Source organism: Sylvia atricapilla, chromosome 9 (assembly GCF_009819655.1).
Source record: "Sylvia atricapilla isolate bSylAtr1 chromosome 9, bSylAtr1.pri, whole genome shotgun sequence".
NCBI classification, from domain to species: domain Eukaryota; kingdom Metazoa; phylum Chordata; class Aves; order Passeriformes; family Sylviidae; genus Sylvia; species Sylvia atricapilla.
In genome coordinates this window covers 11,999,049-12,018,338 of record NC_089148.1, presented here as the reverse complement: position 1 = coordinate 12,018,338, position 19,290 = coordinate 11,999,049, and the positions used below count along the sequence as shown (strand labels likewise).

General features: G+C 51.1%; 2 protein-coding genes across 5 annotated transcripts in view; both read left to right on the top strand.

Moving 5' to 3' along the window:
* The first annotated feature begins 1,345 nt into the window (after window positions 1-1,345).
* On the top strand, window positions 1,346-12,970 carry LOC136364812 (P-selectin-like). The gene is given in 20 exon segments (XM_066324892.1): window positions 1,346-1,430; window positions 1,433-1,452; window positions 1,921-2,008; window positions 5,803-6,192; window positions 6,290-6,397; window positions 6,497-6,679; window positions 8,660-8,845; window positions 8,980-9,165; window positions 9,301-9,486; window positions 9,619-9,804; window positions 9,934-10,119; window positions 10,254-10,439; window positions 10,571-10,756; window positions 10,898-11,083; window positions 11,213-11,398; window positions 11,564-11,749; window positions 11,899-12,018; window positions 12,406-12,436; window positions 12,636-12,701; window positions 12,836-12,970. Coding segments are annotated over 19 exon segments (2,925 nt in total). The 5' UTR covers window positions 1,346-1,360; the 3' UTR covers window positions 12,691-12,701; window positions 12,836-12,970.
* A 793-nt stretch (window positions 12,971-13,763) lies between these two features.
* The window catches only part of ATF6 (activating transcription factor 6), a 71,927-nt gene continuing 66,400 nt past the window's right edge, over window positions 13,764-19,290 (top strand). For 2 of the 4 annotated variants that reach the window (XM_066324889.1, XM_066324888.1), the window contains exons 1-6: window positions 13,840-13,992; window positions 14,110-14,174; window positions 15,813-15,900; window positions 16,235-16,329; window positions 16,803-16,932; window positions 17,172-17,378. In XM_066324889.1, coding sequence (XP_066180986.1) covers window positions 13,923-13,992; window positions 14,110-14,174; window positions 15,813-15,900; window positions 16,235-16,329; window positions 16,803-16,932; window positions 17,172-17,378 — 655 coding nt within the window. In that variant the 5' untranslated portion in view covers window positions 13,840-13,922. Of the gene's footprint in view, window positions 13,993-14,109; window positions 14,175-14,295; window positions 14,452-15,812; window positions 15,901-16,234; window positions 16,330-16,802; window positions 16,933-17,171; window positions 17,379-19,290 lie in introns of those variants that run through there. The other 2 variants (XR_010744212.1, XM_066324891.1) reach the window with 2 other exon arrangements.

Sequence of the window (19,290 nt, the reverse complement as noted above, 5' to 3'; positions counted from 1 at the left end):
CCATTTTTAAAGCAATACCAACAACTATTTATAGTTACAAAAATAAAGGTGGAAGTATTTTTTTCTACTGCTCTGCCCTACTATGTTGGGTTCCAGTAGAAGTGAAACTGGCAGCCTGCTCTGCCCTGGGGCCGTGTACCCATGAACATCCCTTTGAGCCCCAGCAGTGTCTCACTAGTAGGTTAGCGCTTGGAGCTGCTCTCCTCCCAAGCAGCTGCCCCTCAGCCTCTCTGCCTGCCTGTCTGCTCCTTCCCTTCCCCTAACTGACCACTCTGGGCAGAGGAGATGCTGAAAGCAAGTGCTCCTGAGTTACTGGATATACAGACTCAGGAATTCCATAAAAAGAGACAACTGCATTAAAACATTTTTAAAGGAAGATATCCAGAGACAGGAAACGAGGTTCATTTATGTTGGCCGATGATAACATAATTGTAGTGGGTTATGGCTCTTGTAGAATGGGTTCCTCCTTTTGTCTAGAATGAGTCCTGGTGGAGCAGAATAAATTTCTTTGAAACTGGAAAATACACGTGACCTGCATGGCTCTTGTTTAGCTTTAGCTGGAAGTAAGCAGAGTAATTTTTGCAGAAAACCTGGCCAAGGCAATCCTACTTACGAGAAGGACAGGGTAAGAAAAGATTTATAATGATTATAATGATCCAAGGGCAGTGGACACAATCAGACGTGTTCCTGAAACACTGGTGGAAGTTCCTAAAGGATGTTAATAAGTCAGAGGGAAGTTCCTCTGGCATATTCCTGGACTTGTCTCAGAAAGACTTAAGGGTAAAGACAGAAAAATGCGTTATGTAAGTATTGTCGTAACAAATAACTAATATAACAAATTATTATTTGTTTATAAATGGTATGTGAAGATTCACAGCCAGAGCAAAAAACCTGCATGTGAGGAGAGCATCTGGCATGGGAGCTGGGAGGTTGTGAGCCACGCTCCCACTCAGCCCATAAGGGACCTCATCACACCTCAGCCTCCTCTGTCCTCCACCAGTGTAGGTGGGTCAGAGAGGTCACGGTGCTCTGGGCACCATGGATTTGGGCTGAACACTTTTCAGGGAGCTCTTCTCTTCCTACTGGGGTGTTTGGGGAAGCCTGGCTCATTGTGGGTTGTCTCCTGTGGCTGTCATGTCCCCATGGCAGGGGGAATGCAGCCAACTCCCATGCCATGGGGCTGCTGCCGAGCTAGGTCCCATAAGGACCGTGGCCAGTGCTGACCCCACTGTTCCACTCTGGCCCCGGGCTCAGAGAAGGGTTTCTTGGGGCTGGAGAGCACTGTGGCGGGGGGGTGGGGCAGGATGTGGGCTGGTAGTGGGGCTGGGATGGGAGGGGAAGAGGCCAGGGGCAGGCAGCAATGCACCGCACGCTCGGAGGAAACGTGAGCAGCACTGCCCACCAAGGGACAGCTGCCGCTGGCTGGGAACGCGTGTCCGCAGCACCAACATGGTGAGTCCTGCTCCTTTCCTTGGGGACTGGGGGTCTGCCTAGACAAGGGGGTTAGGGGAGGGCAGGGCTGTGGGCAGGCACTGACAGGAACCACAGCTGGGGGCTGTGGGACACACGCCGGCTGCCGCAGAGACACCCTGCCCAAGGCTCATGAGACGCTGCCAGGCACACAGGGCACTGCAGAGGCAGATGCCAGCCCTGGCTGGGCAGGAAGGGGCTCAGGGCGGCACAGGACTTAGGGCCTCCCCAGGAGTGAAGTGCCCAGCTGTGCTGTAGGCACAGTTCCCCCAAAGTGCCTCACTGGAAGGGGCCCTTCCTGCAGCAGAGCCGTACCTGGGAGCACCATGTGTGCCTGCGTGCCAGTGCCACAAGCAACTGCCCTTGTGTGAGCCAGGACTGCCTGGCAGTGGTGTGGGTATACATGTGAACCCCTTGGGATGTACACGCTCATGTCTCCCTCCCTGTCAGGGCACTGCTGTGGGACTGCGATCTGCTGGGAGGACATGGACTCTGGGCTCTCCTGGCACCTACCTGGGCATCACTGCCATCACATGGGGTAAGCCACCTACCACCTGCTCAGTAGGCCCAGTGTGACCCTGCTGCCAAGGAGTCTGCAGGTCTGGGAAACTGGAGAAATGTAGCCATTGTTATTTTGGGGGCTCATCAGCCACACCCCCCCAGACCTGGATCCCTCTGGGCTGGGAGGGGGCTGCCCCTGCTTGTGCCAGCTCCCTCCCGGCAGCCCATGCTGCCCCAGGGAGGGCCAGGCCATGGTTGAGATCCCCGCAGGATGTTTGGTTCCCCAAATGCAGTGTGGCAGCTGGTGCACTGTACTGTGACCCGCGGAAAGAAGGGGGCAGCTCTACCCACTGCCTACACCCATGCTTGTGCTGGGGGGAGCTTGGCATGGAGTCACAGGACCCACGAGTGTAAGGGTTCACAGCACAGCTGGGGCAGCACCACACAGAATTAGAGCTGCTAATCGACATTGGGAGTATAGAAACCAATTTGGTTTTGCTGCCTCTAGGATATTTCCTTCACATGCTGGCATTGAACAGAGCAAAACCTACTGGTGCCTGCTCTGCCCCTGGAAATCTTCTGTGAGCTGAATTATTTTCCAAAGAACTTTAGTGACTGAGCTAAGGAACAGAAACCAGGTGAGTGCAGAAATGTCAGAGGGAGGCTAAGATTTGGCTCTGAGAGAAAACAAAAAGGCAAAAAAAAAAACCTCAACTGCAGAGGGTGCTGAGCACCACTCCAGGAAGAAGTGTCATGGCTGCCACAGAAGCTGAGGGGTCAAAACACAGGAAAACAGCACCCATTTGAGGACTCAGCACCAGGTGGGGCAGGGAGACGTAGCATAAGACAGGGGAGATGAGCTGTGCCATAGAGAGGGAGTAACTGATGGAGTTGGAGGAAGGAGGTAGGTGGGGGTTTTGAGTTCAGACTGAGTGGAAACACCAATTTAGGTGTAATGGTTTTGATTCGCCAATTTGAGTTTCCCAGCTAGTGCACCTAATAATGTGGTGGGTTGAGCACTGGCTAAATGCTCAGCCAGCATTAAGTAAGCGTTCTTACTAGAATGACTTACTCATTTTCTGTTGCAAGGTAAGAATTAATAGGAAAGCAAAGCAGGCTCAAACTTTAAAGGGTATAAAGAAATCTTTATTTAAACAGAACTGAAAGAAAGGGGGAGGGGGGAAAGGAATTAGAATAAAAACAGTCAGAACATCTCTCCTCCCCCCACAACTTTTTTTCTCTCCCACTGACAATGTACAGAGAAAAAACCTGGGACTTGGGTCAGTTTACCACCTCTAAAATACCGCCTCTTTTATCAGTTCTCTTAGGGAGAGGAGTCTTTTTTGCTATGTCATGAAGACTTCTCTACAAGAAACTTCTCTACAAGAAGCAGTTCTCTCGTGGCTTTAATTTCCATGAATAGCAGCCACCCGGAAATCTGTATTTGTGAAGTCCTTCCCATCTCATGCGGCCTTCCTACAGCTGTGTTCATGCCAAACTCATCTATTTTAAAGATGAGCTGTTCAAAAGCAAAGGTTCTCTTCATCTGTCTCTGAGGTCATCTTGATCTCCAAGAACAGAGGTCTTCTTCATTCCCTGGGGGCAAAGGGTCTTCATCACTCTCATCTCTCTCTCTGTTAAAGCTTTTCATGAGATCACAGCTACTTCAGCATTTACTTGCTTCAGCATAAATGCCTTTGCTCACGTCTACAGTTTGAACACTCCATCCCCCCATGCTTTTTTCATTAATTAAAGGGATAGTCTAGTGTATCACAGTCTATCACCATGGCCTTACAATAGAATTTCAGCCTAGGACGAAGGCATCTCCTTGTTCTCCTCCTATCTGGGCCCTGACTCCTTCTTCACTGACCTTGGTGTCTTCATGTTGTTTCTCTACGTGTCTTTGCTCTGTCCTTTTCTCTCACTCGAGAGAGGATTGATGTTTTGCAAGTTTCATCTGTCAATTACTATCTTGTCCGGGGTCTAGGGACGGTCATGATGGCCAGAGCAGTCACGGTCATAGACTCAGGCTGTGCTGGGGCTGTGCCAGGATCTCAGGGGGCCAGTGAAAACTCTGTCAGTTCTGTCTGCATGGCTGATCTGTGTTTGATTCCAGCCACGGGCTGGCCTCACCATGCTGCGAGGGGAAACTGGCCCGGCCCAGATGGGACCTGGTGGGCTTCCTGGGAAGGGGCCCAGCCTCACCCCCAGAGGGGGCTGGGCCAGCCTGTTACCTGTTCCCAGGCTGGAAGAAAAAGAGATTTTTCCCAGGCTTGTTAGTCTTTAAGTGCGAATCTCACAGAGGCGTATTCAGCTCTTTAATTGGTCTGACAGGTTGTAAATATTCAAAGTAGCCACTGATTGGTTTTGTCAGACACAGAGGAAACTGCTAGCAGCTTCTCTTAGAAAAATCATTTCTGTAGGTAGCTTCTCTCCTCGCTAAATGTCAATTAATGCAAAACTAGCACAAGATAGGAGAGTATGTGGAGGATGGACATGGAGCAGATGCCAAACCTTGGTCCTTCTCAATTTGGGGATGGGCTGTGGGAGGCTAGCAGGCAGCTGCCTTGAGCCGTGCTGGGGAGGGGCAGGAGCCAGGAGGAGGGTGGTGGGAACTGAGGATGGGGCAGGCTCCCAGAAGGTGCCCTAAGTTCCTGTCCTGCAGCCCTGAATTCCAAAAAGGTAAAGAGGTAACCACATTTTCCTCAGCTTCAGTTCTGTTGGACAAAGGGAATAGTTTGCTCTTTCACAAGGAAAAATCAGACAAAATATGGGAAATTACTTACAAAAATGTGTAACAATGGACCAAAGTACAGCCCTAATTAGACTTTAGAAGACATGTAATTGCATCTAATCTGCAATGCCCAGATCTGTGCACAGCTGCAGTGTGATAATGCTCTCCTGAGATACAGTGTAAGCCAGACTGGTTGTTTGGAGCAGACTTTGATCCCCATCTTGCTTTCTGCACAGATGCAGATATAATATCCCCACATCACTTTCTACAGTTGTGGAGATAGCTGCTTCTGGGGAGAATGGAGGAAGCTTTTTTCTGTGGCTAAACCCCTTTGATTGCATAAAGTTGTGGTGTGAAATGCTGTAAGTAAGAGTAGGGTTTCTGCAAAGTGCCCTTCATTTCTGGGTGTGGGTTCCAGTTACTTTCTAGCTTTGCCCTGCCTCGTGGGCATGACCATGATGTGATTTCTTGTTTTTGAAAGACCTTGTTTTGCAACACTGAGTTTTACAAGACTCTAGATAATCTCTGTCTCAGATGAACAGTTTGGGGTCCAAGTGCTTTTGGGGGTGAGGGCATACTGGCTGTGGTGCCTTGCTTCAATCTGGCTCTCATGTAGCTGGCTAAAGCAAACTGAAGTGTACACATCTGCACTTAAGGAAGGAACTGTTTACAGAACCATCTTGAAATGGGCCTTTCCCCTTTAGGAAGCTTTTGTGGGCAGGGGAACAGAGCCACGGGGCTGAACTTTCAATCCTTATGCTGGAGGAGGAGTTGGCATCACTGCTTGGGGCTCTTCTGCCTCCTGTGCCCTTCCTGCCCCATCCTGTGCTGGCCCATCTCAGCCCTTCACCCTGTCACCTCCACCTTCCTCACCCCTATGCCATCCCCTTCTGTCCTCACCTCATTCTGCCATGCCTGATCCACCCACGTCTTTGTGTACCCACAGAGTCCCATTCTCGTCCACACTCGTCCTTTCCTCCAATCCTTTCACCCAGCCTGTCACTGACATCTCTTGGCTATGATGTCCCAAGGGATCCCATCCCTCACCCAGCTCCCATCCTTAGTGTATCAATCCCAGACCTCATCTTCTTTCACAGGCATGGTGCTGTGGATGGAGGTGGGTGCCTGGACATACCACTACAGTGACCAAGGGGACTACACGTGGGAGCAGGCCAGGAATTACTGCCAGACCTTCTTCACCGACCTGGTGGCAATCCAGAACCAGCAGGAGATCGAGTACCTCAACAAGAGCCTGCCCTACCACGGGCGCTACTACTGGATCGGCATCCGTAAGCTGGGAGGCATCTGGACGTGGGTGGGCACCCGGAAGGCGCTGACCAAGGAGGCCGAGAACTGGGCAGTCGGGGAGCCCAACAACCGCCGCTCCAACCAGGACTGCGTGGAGATCTACATCCAGCGGCCACAGCAGTCTGGAAAGTGGAATGATGAGCCCTGCAACCGGAAGAAAAAGGCACTGTGCTACAAGGGTGAGCAGGGGCACTGCGGGCCAGAGCTGGATTGGGTGGGCTGGGTACCTTGGCAGGGTGGCCAGCAGCTCCTGATGACTGTCCCCTGTGTGTGCAGCCTCCTGCCAGCCTTTCTCATGCAGCCAGCGTGGTGAGTGCGTGGAGACCATTGGGAGCTACCTCTGCGAGTGCTACCTCGGCTTCCACGGCCCTGAGTGCATGGATGGTGAGACATCCATCCCCACCCCTGCCTCCCTGCTGGAGAGTCCAAACCCTGGTGACAAAGCAGGGTTCCAGTGCTCCTAATGGGCTGTGTCTCTCCCAGCTGTGCAGTGTGCCAAGCTGGAGCCCAAGGGAGTGTCCATGAACTGCAGTCATCCCTACAGAGACTTCGGCTACAATTCCACCTGCGAGTTTAGGTGCCATGAGGGGTTTGAGCGGCGAGGGCCGGGCATGCTGCAGTGCCTGCCTTCCCAGGAGTGGTCAGCAAACATCCCCACCTGCACAGGTAAGGCCTGGCAGGGGCTGGGAGTCTCAGAGATGCAGCATTGATGCTTTGGGGGGACTGCCCTGTGTGCCCAATGCCATTCAGGCAAGTGTTGCTGTGCCCTTACCTATTGTGGAAGCATTTCCTGGTGCTGCATGTGAGGTGGGCTGCAGCAGGCAGAGCAGCTGTGAGCTGTGAGGCCTTGTTCTGCCTCTCAGTGCCCATGCTCACTGGCCTGAATCCCACTCAGATACCAGTACCCTGTGTGCACCAAGTGCGGGGTCAGGATGCTGTCCTGGCACCTCTGCCAACCCTGTGTCATTGTCTCTCTCCCCTAGCCCACCCTACTCTGCCTTGGGAAGGTGTTTGGCATCTTGGGAAAGAGAAAAGAGGGTCTGCTGTCCCACAGCCAGGGGAAGGGTGTATCCTGGAAGGGATGGGCCAGCTTATCTCAACAGGGATAAGGACTCACGAAATGAAGTTATATGTAAGCTGGGAGGCACAGACTGTGGCAGGAAACCACGATGGAGAGAAAGCTGTGGTATGTTATGCTGCAGGGGCAGAGAAAGTCTTCCTGTCAGTGGTTTGAGGGTTTGCAGCCAAGCACCAGGCATGCCAGAGAACTACCAGGGGGTGCAAGAGCCTTGCTCCACCTTTCCTGTACAGGTACACCTGTAGCCTTGCACAAGGATGGCGTGAGTGGAGGACTGGAGCAGACATGGGACACAACTGGGGACCCTCTGTACTGGGAAGGAATGGGAGTGGGCAGCATCTTTGTTCATGTATTCTTTTAAAAGATGCCTGCCTTGAAATTAGTGCTGCTGCTGCCTGTGCAGGGTGGTTCTGTGGTCCAACTCAGGACCTTAGATGGCTGAGACCAGCAAAACTGTCTGCAGTAAAGGGGAACAGGCATGGAGATGTGATGTGACTGTTCTGTAACCAGTATCCCCAGCAGAGACAAGGGCAGGAGCTCGCTCCCAGTTTTGTGAAAGTCCCCACAGGCAATCTGGGCTGACCCTGTGTGCTCCAGGCTTTTTTTAGGCTCCCAGGGGCTTGCTTTCCCAGTTTGTTGGTTTTTTTCCTGCTGGCTGTAATATGATTGATTTTTGTTTTATTGCAAACAATCATATGAGTCAGTTGGTTGACAGAGCCTGTCCTGATAACAAAATAATGTTAGCAAGCATTGCCAGTTGAGCTTAGTCCAAAAATGAGCAGAGCAAGGCTGCAAGCAAGGCTGCATGGTGCTGCAAGGACTGTGAGGGATAAGGCTGCCTGCCGTGCCTCAGACTCTGTCCCATGCCTGTCTGCAGCCATTGTGTGCCCACTGCTGGCTGGCCCCGAAAGGGGCTGGGTCAGCTGCTCCCACCTGAACAGCATGTTCACCAATAGGCACCTCCGGGGACGCTAGGAAACCAGAACTGCCTGTAAAATAGCTATGAAAGGAAAGGTCTACCCAGGAAAGTGCTTGGTGTCAGCCTGAAAGCAGAAGATGCAGTCTGTCTCAGTTGGGCTGGGTGGTGTAGATGCCCTGCTGGCACTGACCTTTGGTGGTGCTGCAGGCAGTAGAGCCACCCACTGCAGAAAACCTTGGGTATTGCCCTGGCATGCAGCAAAACACACCCTGGGCACAGGCTGTGGAGGCTGGTACACAATCTCTTTAGCCATTGCAGTGCTTTACAGTCCCAAAGCCATCCTTCTGCCACCATGACAAGGACACAGGTTGGTCTCTGCTCCAGTAAAGGGAGGGAGATGAATGGGACTGCAGCAGCTGTGCTCCTTCCTCCCAGGGTCTTTGGCCCAGGGTAGTGAAAAGGATAAACAGGGCTCTAGCTGAGCAGCAACTGTGTTCCCTCCGAGGAAATCACTTGTAGGGCAGAAAAATCATTGTACCAACTACAGTTTTGAAGAGGTGAGTCTGGGTAAGATTTGATTTGGATTCAGCCTGAATCATTAGATTTGACCTCATCTATCCCATCTCTGAGATCTGCTCTCCCATTGCAGCCATCACCTGCCCAGTGCTCAGTGCTCCAGACCAGGGAGAGCTGAACTGCTCCCACCTCCATGGGGACTTCACCTTTGGCTCCACATGTGCCTTCTCCTGCCAGATGGGGTTTGTGCTGATGGGGCCGAAGAGCCGTGAGTGCACAGCCACAGGGTCATGGACAGGGGATGCCCCTCGCTGTGAAGGTAGAGCTGCTGCTGGAGTGCTGGCTGTCACTAGCCTTGGGGTGACACTGTGGTGTTTCCCAGTCCCTTGGTCCCAGAATTTTAGTTTCCCAGTTCATAGGCTGCTGTGTGATGCGTACCTCTTCACTCTGCAGCCATTGCCTGTCCAGGGCTCAGTGCTCCAGACCAGGGAGGGATGCACTGCTCCCATCCCCATGGGGACTTCACCTTTGGCTCCACATGTGCCTTCTCCTGCCAGGCAGGATTTGTGCTGATGGGGCCAGAGAGCCGTGAGTGCACAGCCATGGGGACCTGGACTGGAGACACCCCACATTGTGAAGGTAGAGCTGCTGCTCAAGGTGTCAAAGACCTCTGGTTCACCCTGGAGTATTCTCCAGTGTCTTTGTCCTTTCATTCCAACAGTTAAGCCTTGTAGTCCCCAGACTCCTGCTCAAATGGTTTCTCTATTCTTGCAGCCATTGCCTGTCCAGTGCTCAGAGTGCCAGACCAGGGAGAACTGAACTGCTCCCACCTCCATGGCAACTTCACCTTTGGCTCCACGTGTGCCTTCTCCTGCCAGGCAGGGTTTCTGCTGATGGGGCCAGAGCGCCGTGAGTGCACAGCCACAGGGACCTGGACTGCAGATTCCCCACGCTGTGAAGGTAGAACAGCTGCTAGAACTCAGGGTGTCACTGCCTGTGGGGTGACTCTAGGGTTTCCCCAGTCTCTCAGATCAAACTGTTTAGCCTTGTCGTTCCCAGACTCTTCCTTGAAGTGTTTCTCTGTCCCTGCAGCCATTGCCTGTCCAGTGCTCAGTGCTCCAGAAAAAGGAGAGATGAACTGCTCCCACCTCCATGGCAACTTCACCTTTGGCTCCACGTGCGCCTTCTCCTGCCAGATGGGGTTTGTGCTGATGGGGTCAGAGAGCCGTGAGTGCACAGCCATGGGGACATGGACAGGCGATGCCCCACGCTGTGAAGGTAGAGCTGCTGCCACAGCTCAGGGTGTCATTATCCTTGAGGTGACACTGTGATGTGTCCCCAGCCCTTCGGTCCCAACAGTGTAGTCTCCCATGCTCCTTTCTGAGCTGTGCCTTTTTACCCTTGCAGCCATCAAATGCTCAGCACTGACCACACCCAAGATGGGCCAGGCTGCCTGCTCCCATCTCCATGGGGACTTCACCTTTGGCTCCACATGTGCCTTCTCCTGCCAGACGGGGTTTGTGCTGATGGGGCCGGAGAGCCGTGAGTGCACAGCCATGGGCACCTGGACTGGAAACACCCCACACTGTGAAGGTAGAGCTGCTGCTAGAACTTAGGGTGTCACTGGCCATGGGGTGACACTAGAGTACCCCTGAAGCCTCTAGGGCTGAACAGTTTGGACTTGCAGTCCTCAGACTCCTGCTCAAAGTGTTTCTCCACTCCTGCAGCCGTTGCCTGTCCAGCGCTTAGAGCACCAGACCATGGAGAGCTGAACTGCTCCCATCTCCATGGGGACTTCACCTTTGGCTCCACATGTGCCTTCTCCTGCCAGACAGGGTTTGTGCTGATGGGGCCGGAGAGCCGTGAGTGCACAGCCATAGGGTCATGGACAGGGGATGCAACAAGATGTGAAGGTAGAGCTGCTGCTTAAGGTGTCACTGCCTTGGGCAGACCCTGGGACGTTCTGTTTTTAGTCCTCTCATCACAAGAGCTCAGCCTCATAGTCCCCAAGCTCCTGCCTGAAGTGTGCTTATTTTCCCTGCAGCCATTAGCTGTCCAGTGCTCAGTGCTCCAGACCAGGGAGAGATGCACTGCTCCCATCTCCATGGCAACTTCACCTATGGCTCTACGTGTTCCTTCTCATGCCAGACAGGATTTGCCTTGGTGGGGTTGCAGAGCTGTGAGTGCACAGCCATGGGGACCTGGACTGGGGACACACCACACTGTGAAGGTATTGCTGCTGCTCGAGGTGTCACAGGCCTTGTGTTGAGCATGGGATGTTCCCTAGAGGATCTGCTTGGTCCTCTTGTTTCAACAGTCTAGCCTTGTAGTACCCACATTTCATCTTGAAAATGTTTCTCTGTCCCTGCAGCCATCACCTGCCCAGTGCTCAGTGCTCCAGACCATGGAGAGCTGAACTGCTCCCACCTCCATGGGGACTTCACTTTTGGCTCCGTGTGTGCCTTCTCCTGCCAGATGGGGTTTGTGCTGATGGGGTCAGAGAGCCGTGAGTGCACAGCCATGGGGACATGGACAGGCGATGCCCCACGCTGTGAAGGTAGAGCTGCTGCCACAGCTCAGGGTGTCATTATCCTTGAGGTGACACTGTGATGTGTCCCCAGCCCTTCGGTCCCAACAGTGTAGTCTCCCATGCTCCTTTCTGAGCTGTGCCTTTTTACCCTTGCAGCCATCAAATGCTCAGCACTGACCACACCCAAGATGGGCCAGGCTGCCTGCTCCCATCTCCATGGGGACTTCACCTTTGGCTCCACATGTGCCTTCTCCTGCCAGACGGGGTTTGTGCTGATGGGGCCGGAGAGCCGTGAGTGCACAGCCACAGGCACCTGGACTGGCGACCCCACACATTGCAAAGGTAAATCCTGTGATCTCACACATCTGGGAGGGCTCTGCTGTAGCAGAGTGCTTTCCCCAGCACCCTGGGCTATGCCAGTTTATCCCTGGCTTGCCAGCCCACATGTCCCCATCCCACTGCCACCTGTCCTGTCCTCTTGATGCTCCTGCTGTGCTTTATCTGCAGCCATCAGCTGCCCAGTGCTGCACTCCCCAAGCAGAGGCCAGCTGAGCTGCTCTCATGTGCATGGGAACTTCACCTACAACTCCACATGCACCTTTTCCTGCAAGGAGGGCTTTGTTCGGATGGGAGCAGAGATGCTCCGCTGTGAGGCCACAGGGAACTGGACCAGGGATCCTCCTGTTTGTGTGGGTATGGTGAGCCCCCCCCCCCCAGCTCCTCTAGCACTGTGGAGGTTCCAGCTTTCCTCCAAGCACATCTGGACGTGATGGAAGGGGCCTCCCCAGGGTCTGCAAAGTCCTGATAACTTTCTAATGTGTGGCTCTATGGCTTTGTTTCAGAGGATAGTGCCTTCCTAAAGCAAGTCCTGGTTTACAGCAGCGGCTCAGCCCTGGCAGTAGCTGGTGTTGTGCTCTCTGGGGGCCTCATTGCCCTCCTTGCCAAGAGGCTCAGTGACAGAGGTACAGAAATGCTTCCTGGAGGCCACCCTAGCTTTGGCCAGGGACTCTCAGGCAAGGTGGTGACAGTCCCAGGGGAGGTTGGGGTGATCGGAAGAGTTTGGCACTGTGACTGCCTTCATTCACATGCTTTATTTGCTGACTTGCTTGAGTCCTTGTTGATTTGTCCAGCTGAAAGTGTCAGCAGCCAGGTTTGGAGGGCAGAGCAAGATAAACATCATCATTCTAAAGAAGGCAGCAAGTGCTTGTTAATGGCAGCCCCACCCCATGCTTTTTAAACTCTGCTCAGTTTCAGCTGCTGCTGCAGCTTCTCATGACTTTCACTAAACAGAGCTGGTTATTTCTTTTCCATGTGCTTTATTCCCACGGACATCTCAACACTTTTATTAGAGGAGAAGAGGAAGCTCCTGAAACCCACCAGGTGAGAGTCCTGCTCTGCAGGAGGGTGGCTCTGTCCTGTGGCTCTCACAGCCCTTTGTTCACCCTGCTGACACCCAGACCTGCCTGTGTGAGGCTGTTTTTATATGGGACACCTCTGGGGCTGACAGGGCTGTGCTTACTCCTGCCCTTCTGCACACTTCTGCACTCCCCAAGGTGACACCCTTGTGTTTGCCTTCCAGTGACCTGGGAGCACCGGGCACCTTCACCAATGCAGCATATGATGCCAACCTGTGAGGTGAGGGCAGGTGAGACCCTCGCAGCACCCTGTTCAAAATTCACCTGGGTGGCCAACCCCCTGGCTGGCCACCCAGCTCCTGGCTGGGGACACCCCTTGGGACTGAAGTGGGTAACCCCAGCTCCATCTCTGCTGTGCTTCCAGCCTGCCCGAGACTGAAACCCAGCATGTCCCCCGGGGCTGCAGGCCCAGCAGGAGCTGCTGCTGGAGCACAGAGGGACTCCATGTCTGTGGTTGTAGCCTGGGCCAGCGCTGCCCCTGGACACTGCCACAATGCTGCATGGGCAGCATTCCCCTGGAAGGGGAGCTGCCTCTAGTGCCGGCAGCTGGAGACCTGCCAGGGGCCAAGAGCCACGTTCTGGGGGCAGCCTGCCCCTCAGCCCTTGGACATTCTCCCACTGGGAATTTGGACATTCCCCAGTAGCTGCTTCACTCATGCTTCCACCAAAGAGCTTGTGTCAGCAGGGTCTCAATAAACACCTTTCTCTAACTAACTAATGCCTCCTGTGTGCCTGGGGTGGGGAGAAGTCTTCATTAAATATGTGGCCAACAGAACTAGGGAAGTGATTCTTCCCCTGGACTTGGCACTGCTGAAGCCACTTCTGGAGTGCTGTGTCTGATTTGGGGCCCCTCAGTTCAGGAAAGACGTTGAGGTGCTGGAGCATGTCCAGAGAGGGTAACGAGGCCGGTGGAGGAGCTGGAGCACAAGTCTGACCAGGAGTGGCTGAGGGAGCTGGGGTCGTTTAGCCTGGAGAAAAGGAGCTTAGGGAAGACCTTACCATTGCTTGAAAGGAGACTGTAACCCGGCGGGGTTTGGCCTGTTCTCCCAGGCTATTTGTGTTAGGACAAGGGGACTCAGCCTTAAGCTGCGCCAGGGGACGTTCAGGTTGCACATTTGGAGGAATTTCTACACAGAAAGGGTGACTGGGCACTGGGATGGGCTGCCCTGGGAGGCGGTGGAGTCACTGCCCCTGGAGGTGTCTGAGGACTGACACGGCACACGGTGCCATTTTTGGAGTGACAAGGTGCTCTTGGGTCATGGGTTGGACTCGCTGATCTCCGAGGGCTTTCCCGACCGAAATGAACCCGCGATTCCCTCCGGAGCGCGGACGGCGGCGGTGCCGGCCCGTGCAGCCTCCGCGCCCCCGCCGAGTGTCCGCCGGCGGCCGCCGTGCGGGGCGGGCCCGGCCCCGCCGGAAGCAGACGTGTGTTTCGGCAGGAACGGGAAGCGATGGCGGCGGCCGAGGCCGAGTGGGAGCCGGCGGGGCTGCTGCCCGCCCCGGGAGGCGGCCTGGACTGGGGTGAGGGCGGTTTCGGGGGCCGGGGCCGGGGCCGGGTTTGGGTTGGGCTCGGCTCGGGCCGGCGCGGAGCTCCCCGGCGGGCTCGGGCCGGCGCTGAGCCCGGTGTCTCTCCCGCAGAGGCTGTGCTGGGCGAGGAGCTGAGCGAGCTGCTGGGCGCTGCGGCCCCGAGGGATGAGCCCGACGTGAGTAGCGGGGATGGCGGGGGCGGTCTCCGCGCTCTGCCGGATCGGACAGCCCCAGAGTAGCCCGGCAGGAGAGCGTGGCCGCCCGGCCTTCGCCCTGCGTCAGCGCTACAGATAGACACACTGCGGGGCACGGAGTGGAGAGTGCAGAGCGGGGAGGTCAGGGTGAGGGAGCGAGGTGCCGGGGAGGAGGAGCGGTGTGGTCAGTGCCCTGGTGAAGGTGAACCCCTCAGGGCGGTGTTAGGGGAGCGCTGGCTCGGGGCTGCCTGAGAGAAGGGTGCGTATGTTACACCTACATCCACCTGGGCTCTTCTTTATCCCTTTGCCTTTTTGATTACTTGTTATTTTGTTCTTTACTGTAGGGGTTTCTCTAAAAACCTTTGCTTACAACTTTATGCATTAATCCCTGTCTTTTTCACTGCCCGCTTGTCCCTACTGCTTTCTCTCTCCGGAGGCATTTGCCTCCTGGATTCTTCTCTCCGTGTTCTTCCCCTGCCGTCTCTGCTCGTTGTGTCCTAATCCACCTCCAGCACAAGCTTGGGTTATCATCCGATGTAAACCCCAGGTTCTAAGAGCATTCCTACAGGTATAGAACCTGTCACTGGAGAAAATGTGGGGACAGACTGATTGTACAAGGGAAAGGTATTCCACATCAGCAGGTCAGCATTACTCGCTTTGGGTGACTTGCTCTTAATACACAGCTCATGTTGTGTTTTTTTCGGTCATTCTTCCTTCAAATGTGCTCTGATGGCCGTTCTTTTCATTCTAACTTGTGAGTACCATTATCTATGCAGTTTGCAGGCTTTTTGAGCCTCCTTTCACAAGGTAAGTTGAGAGTATAAGGGAAGCTATAATTCCAGGATAGTTTTTAGGAAAACCTTTGTTATATATTTGTATAAGCTGGGTAGGTCATGTTTGCATTTTTCATACAAGTGCTTCTAAAGGGCCACATTTGCATACTGAGATTTAGAGATGCACGAGCAGAATAAGTGGAGAAAACCCCCAAATGTTGTTTTAAAAGCCACGTGATAAATAGTATGTATGGAGTGATTTTTGCCTATTTGTTTTGATTTTTGTTGGAAAAGGAAACTGGTGTCCTTGGCTTTATATGTTGACATTAGTGTATTGAAATATACTGTTAGTATTAACATATACTGTTAATCAGGTCTTGGGCAAATCAATCTTGTGTCTGTTTTCCTCCTGGTAAACTGTCCCTGGTGCTGCTTTTGTGTGTAAAGTGCTTTGAGATGTGATGGTGGAAGAACATTAAATAAATTTTTAAAGGCAGATGAAGGAGAGGATGGCACCAGGTTCCTAAGACTTGTGTTTTATGTGAGATGGTCCAATGACTGAATTTAGGACTTTTGCTTTACAGATTACAAATAAGATCATTAGCGATGGTCTTAAACTGACCTGCCCCTTCCTATCGGTGTAAGTTTAAAAGAAGCCTTGTTTTATGTGTTTCAGCTGAGAATTTGTTCTTTTAGGACTTTCATCTCTGCATACCTTAAGACACCTCAAGTGATTGATAGTTACATTGTTTGTTTTGTTTTGTGGAGCTGTAAGAATATAAAATGGCTGATGGTGTAATTTTATCTTTCTTTTTGTCTTGCCTCATTTTCTGAACTGTCATTTCAGGAGAATGATCTCTATAACTTTCATTTTGATTTGGATTTGATGTCTTGGGACTCAGATCTTTGGAATATTACAAGCCATGCTTATGCAGGTAATTAATCTTCTGTATTTTGCGGGTGTTGCTTTTCCCCTCCTGCCCCACAAGGGTGAGCTCATAAAACTTATGTGGAACTGTTTGATGCCCTACACAGAGCCATTTGCTCTGTGATGAGAATTAGGCTGTGTTTCTGTAGGGTGGGTACAGCGGGCAAGGGCTGCCGTACAAGCCAAGCTGTTTAATACCTTTAATCTCCCTACATTTGAGAGCTTTGGGACTTTATTTCGAATTTATTTGGAATTAAATATCTGGTGTAGGACAGTGTGTTCTTTACTTTTCCTATTGCTAAAAACCTATGCAGTGAAATGTCTTTACCTGCCTTTTGCAGATGCAAATGTGAAGACAGAACCTTTATCGCCAGCTGCTTCCAGCTGTTCGGTCCCTTCGCCACCGTCGGTGGACTCTCCTGTGCAGAATGTGCCTGTATGCCAAACCTGCCACGTAACACAGACAGCAACAGTCTGACAAACAAGAACGTGATTTACTCCTCTCACCAAATTCATGGCATAAGAGGAGACAGCTGATTTTCCCAACCCTTGCAAAAACGCCTCAGTGGCATTTTCTTAGCTCTTCTCTGTGACCCATTCAAACAAGAGCATGTTCAGCTCTCTTTCCTCAGCTATGTTCATTAGCCTTGTTGCCAAACAATATGCCTTCTAAAGGCTTCTGGGTCTAGCAGGTGTTGCCTCCTATTGCTCTGCTGATGGGGAGAAGTACGTGTTTTTTTTTTTTTAAAGGCACCTGGCATTAGCCAGAATCAAATTGCAGAGGAAAACCTTTCTTGTGTTGGCTGCAGCAGCAACACAGATGTGATGAAAAGCAGATATACTCTGAACAGCTAGTAGATACTGCTCTGAGTTTCTGAAGCATTAGTCACCTGTGCTTTCCGTCTGCAGGATGATGTGGACTTCACCTGTAGCTCCCAGATGTCTCCCATCTCGCTCTACAGCAAGAGCTGCAGAAGCCCTGCATCCCCTGAAGGAGATGGAGGGAAGAAGCCTGCTGTGAGCATCTCTTCTCGACCTGGTATGAGAGACAAAGTTACTCTCATCCTATAGATAGTATGTGTGTTCTCTTGCATCCAAATTATTAACTAACAGATGCTAAATGTCCTGTCCTTCATGACTTGGATATTTGGTCAGATGTGTTTATTTTTAGCAAATATTATAGTTGGGTAAAAAGCCACACATTAAAAGCCACTTCGTTATTGCTTGAATTATGTATTTTATGCCTCTTGGTCCAATTCTGACTTTTTTCTTTTCTAGCAAATAATTCTGCGAGGAGCCTGAAGAGGTGTGGTCAGACAGTGTCCAGGCCTTTGATACAGCCCAAACCCCTTTTGCCTGCTGTGCCTGAAGCTCAGGCTAACATTGGCATCCCAGCAAAAACCATCATTATTCAGACTCTTCCCACACTTGTGCCTCTGCCAAAGAATCAGCCAGTCGTTAACATCCAGCCAGCACCTCCTAAAGGTGGGTGAATTGTCTTGACTGAGCCGGGTCTTGGTGGTAGCATTGTCTGTTTGGGATGGCTGATAAAATGAAGTTAGGTTTCTTGAATGAAAGAGGAAGAACAGGAGAAAAAAGGGTCCTATGTACATTGCTGGAAAAGCTTTAGGCTAAGAAGATGGCTTTGCTCCTCTTGTACTGTCCTGTGAGAATCAGCACTCACGTGAGCATCATGTAAAATGGAAGACTGGATTATATAATGCCATTATTTGGAATGGAGGACAGAGGCTGCGCCGAAGCTGTGGGGATAAAGCTGCTGATTTGTAAGGATCTGTAGGGATCTGGGCAGTAGGGACACTGCTTGCCTTGCAGGAGTTGCCAGCTGCAGTTGCCTGTTTCACCAGCTGATGGCCACAGTCCCTTGCGGTTGATTGCACAGGTGCTGAGGCATGGAAGGAAAAGGAGACAAATTCTTAAGGGCATGTATCTAGAAATTATTGCAATTGGGAAAAAAGTTGTTTCCATTACTGATTTCTCGTCCAGCAGGGCTTCAGCCAAATCTGGAGATGCTGACATTTGTTATAACATGCCTAAGATTGCTAAAGTGCTTAAAACACAGGTCAGCACAGTCAGCGTGACCCGATTCTTATTCCTTCTGATGTTCCAGCTGATAAAATACAATCTGGAATAAGGAATGCTGAGGATATGGATTTCTTTGGATATATGTCTAGTACTCTGAAGATCAGCTTCTCCTTTTCCTTGAAGAAAAGTCAGGACAGTAGTTTCTGTGAGACAGTGTAGAGGAAATACTTTTGAGAAACTATGTCCATGCTTTCCTTTAACTGATGGTATGTTTAAAAATTCTCTTGTGCAGCTTCCATAACAAAAACCATAAGGATCTTTTTCATCAGTCTAAATCCCCTGCATATGATAAGTTGGAACTACCAGTTTGAAAAATGCCATTATCTTCAAAGAAGCATGAGAAATTTTATTTTTGCAGCTCTTTTTATAAAAGCTTAAAGGAGAAAGCATAGTCTTAAGAGCATCATCTCCTTTATACATTTTTTAAAAAATTAAATAGTCTCCAATTCATAATTTAAGATTCTTAAACAGGATTGTACTAAGTTATGATGTCTTCAGGATTGTGTCTGAAAAAAAAAAGGTCTAGTTTTAAAAACGAAGGTCTTTAAAAAAAGAAAGGTCTACCTAAGATCTTGACCCTAGGTAAATTACTTCACTTTTCACCTTCCAGAAGGCTGGAGAAATGCTGTGCATTTTGGTTGAAATGCTCAGCTGGAATGTGCTCTTTGTGAAGGCTGGCGAGGTCATCCTGTTACAAAGGATTAGAGAGACATTAATGTGTTTTCAGACAACACAACATTACTCAAGCACCTGCTTGAGTTAAGTGTAGCTGTTGGGCTGAAATTTCTTGGATATGACTGTTTTTAATTCCATTTCAAACTGTGTTAAAATTACCTCATTTTGTCTGCCAGCTTGTCTTTAAGCTCTGTTCAGCTTTGTATAAACTTTCTTGCATAAGACATTTTTCTAAAAAATGGTTTTAGTGTGAATTGAAGCTTCAGCATAAGTTTGTAACTTGCATTATTCTTTTTTGTTCGTCTTCCATCTCTCTGCTAGTTTGATTTGATCTGTGTGGCATGAGTCACTTCTGTGTAGTAAATTTTCCATTGATTACAGCAGTAAAGTAGTTATAGACAAAAGGGAGAAGGAAGATTAAGGTAAGTTGGCTAAATTCTTTGCAAAGGTTGTTCAGAGTGCTTGAAGTATTAGCAATACTGAATAATGTATATAACAAGTGTTGAATTCTACTAACTTTGAAGAGCTTTTGGGACAGAGCTTGGTTTATTGGAATCATCTAATACCTGCAGTTTTGGTTTGCGAGATGATTTAAGAGACCTGTAAACTTTGGAACTTC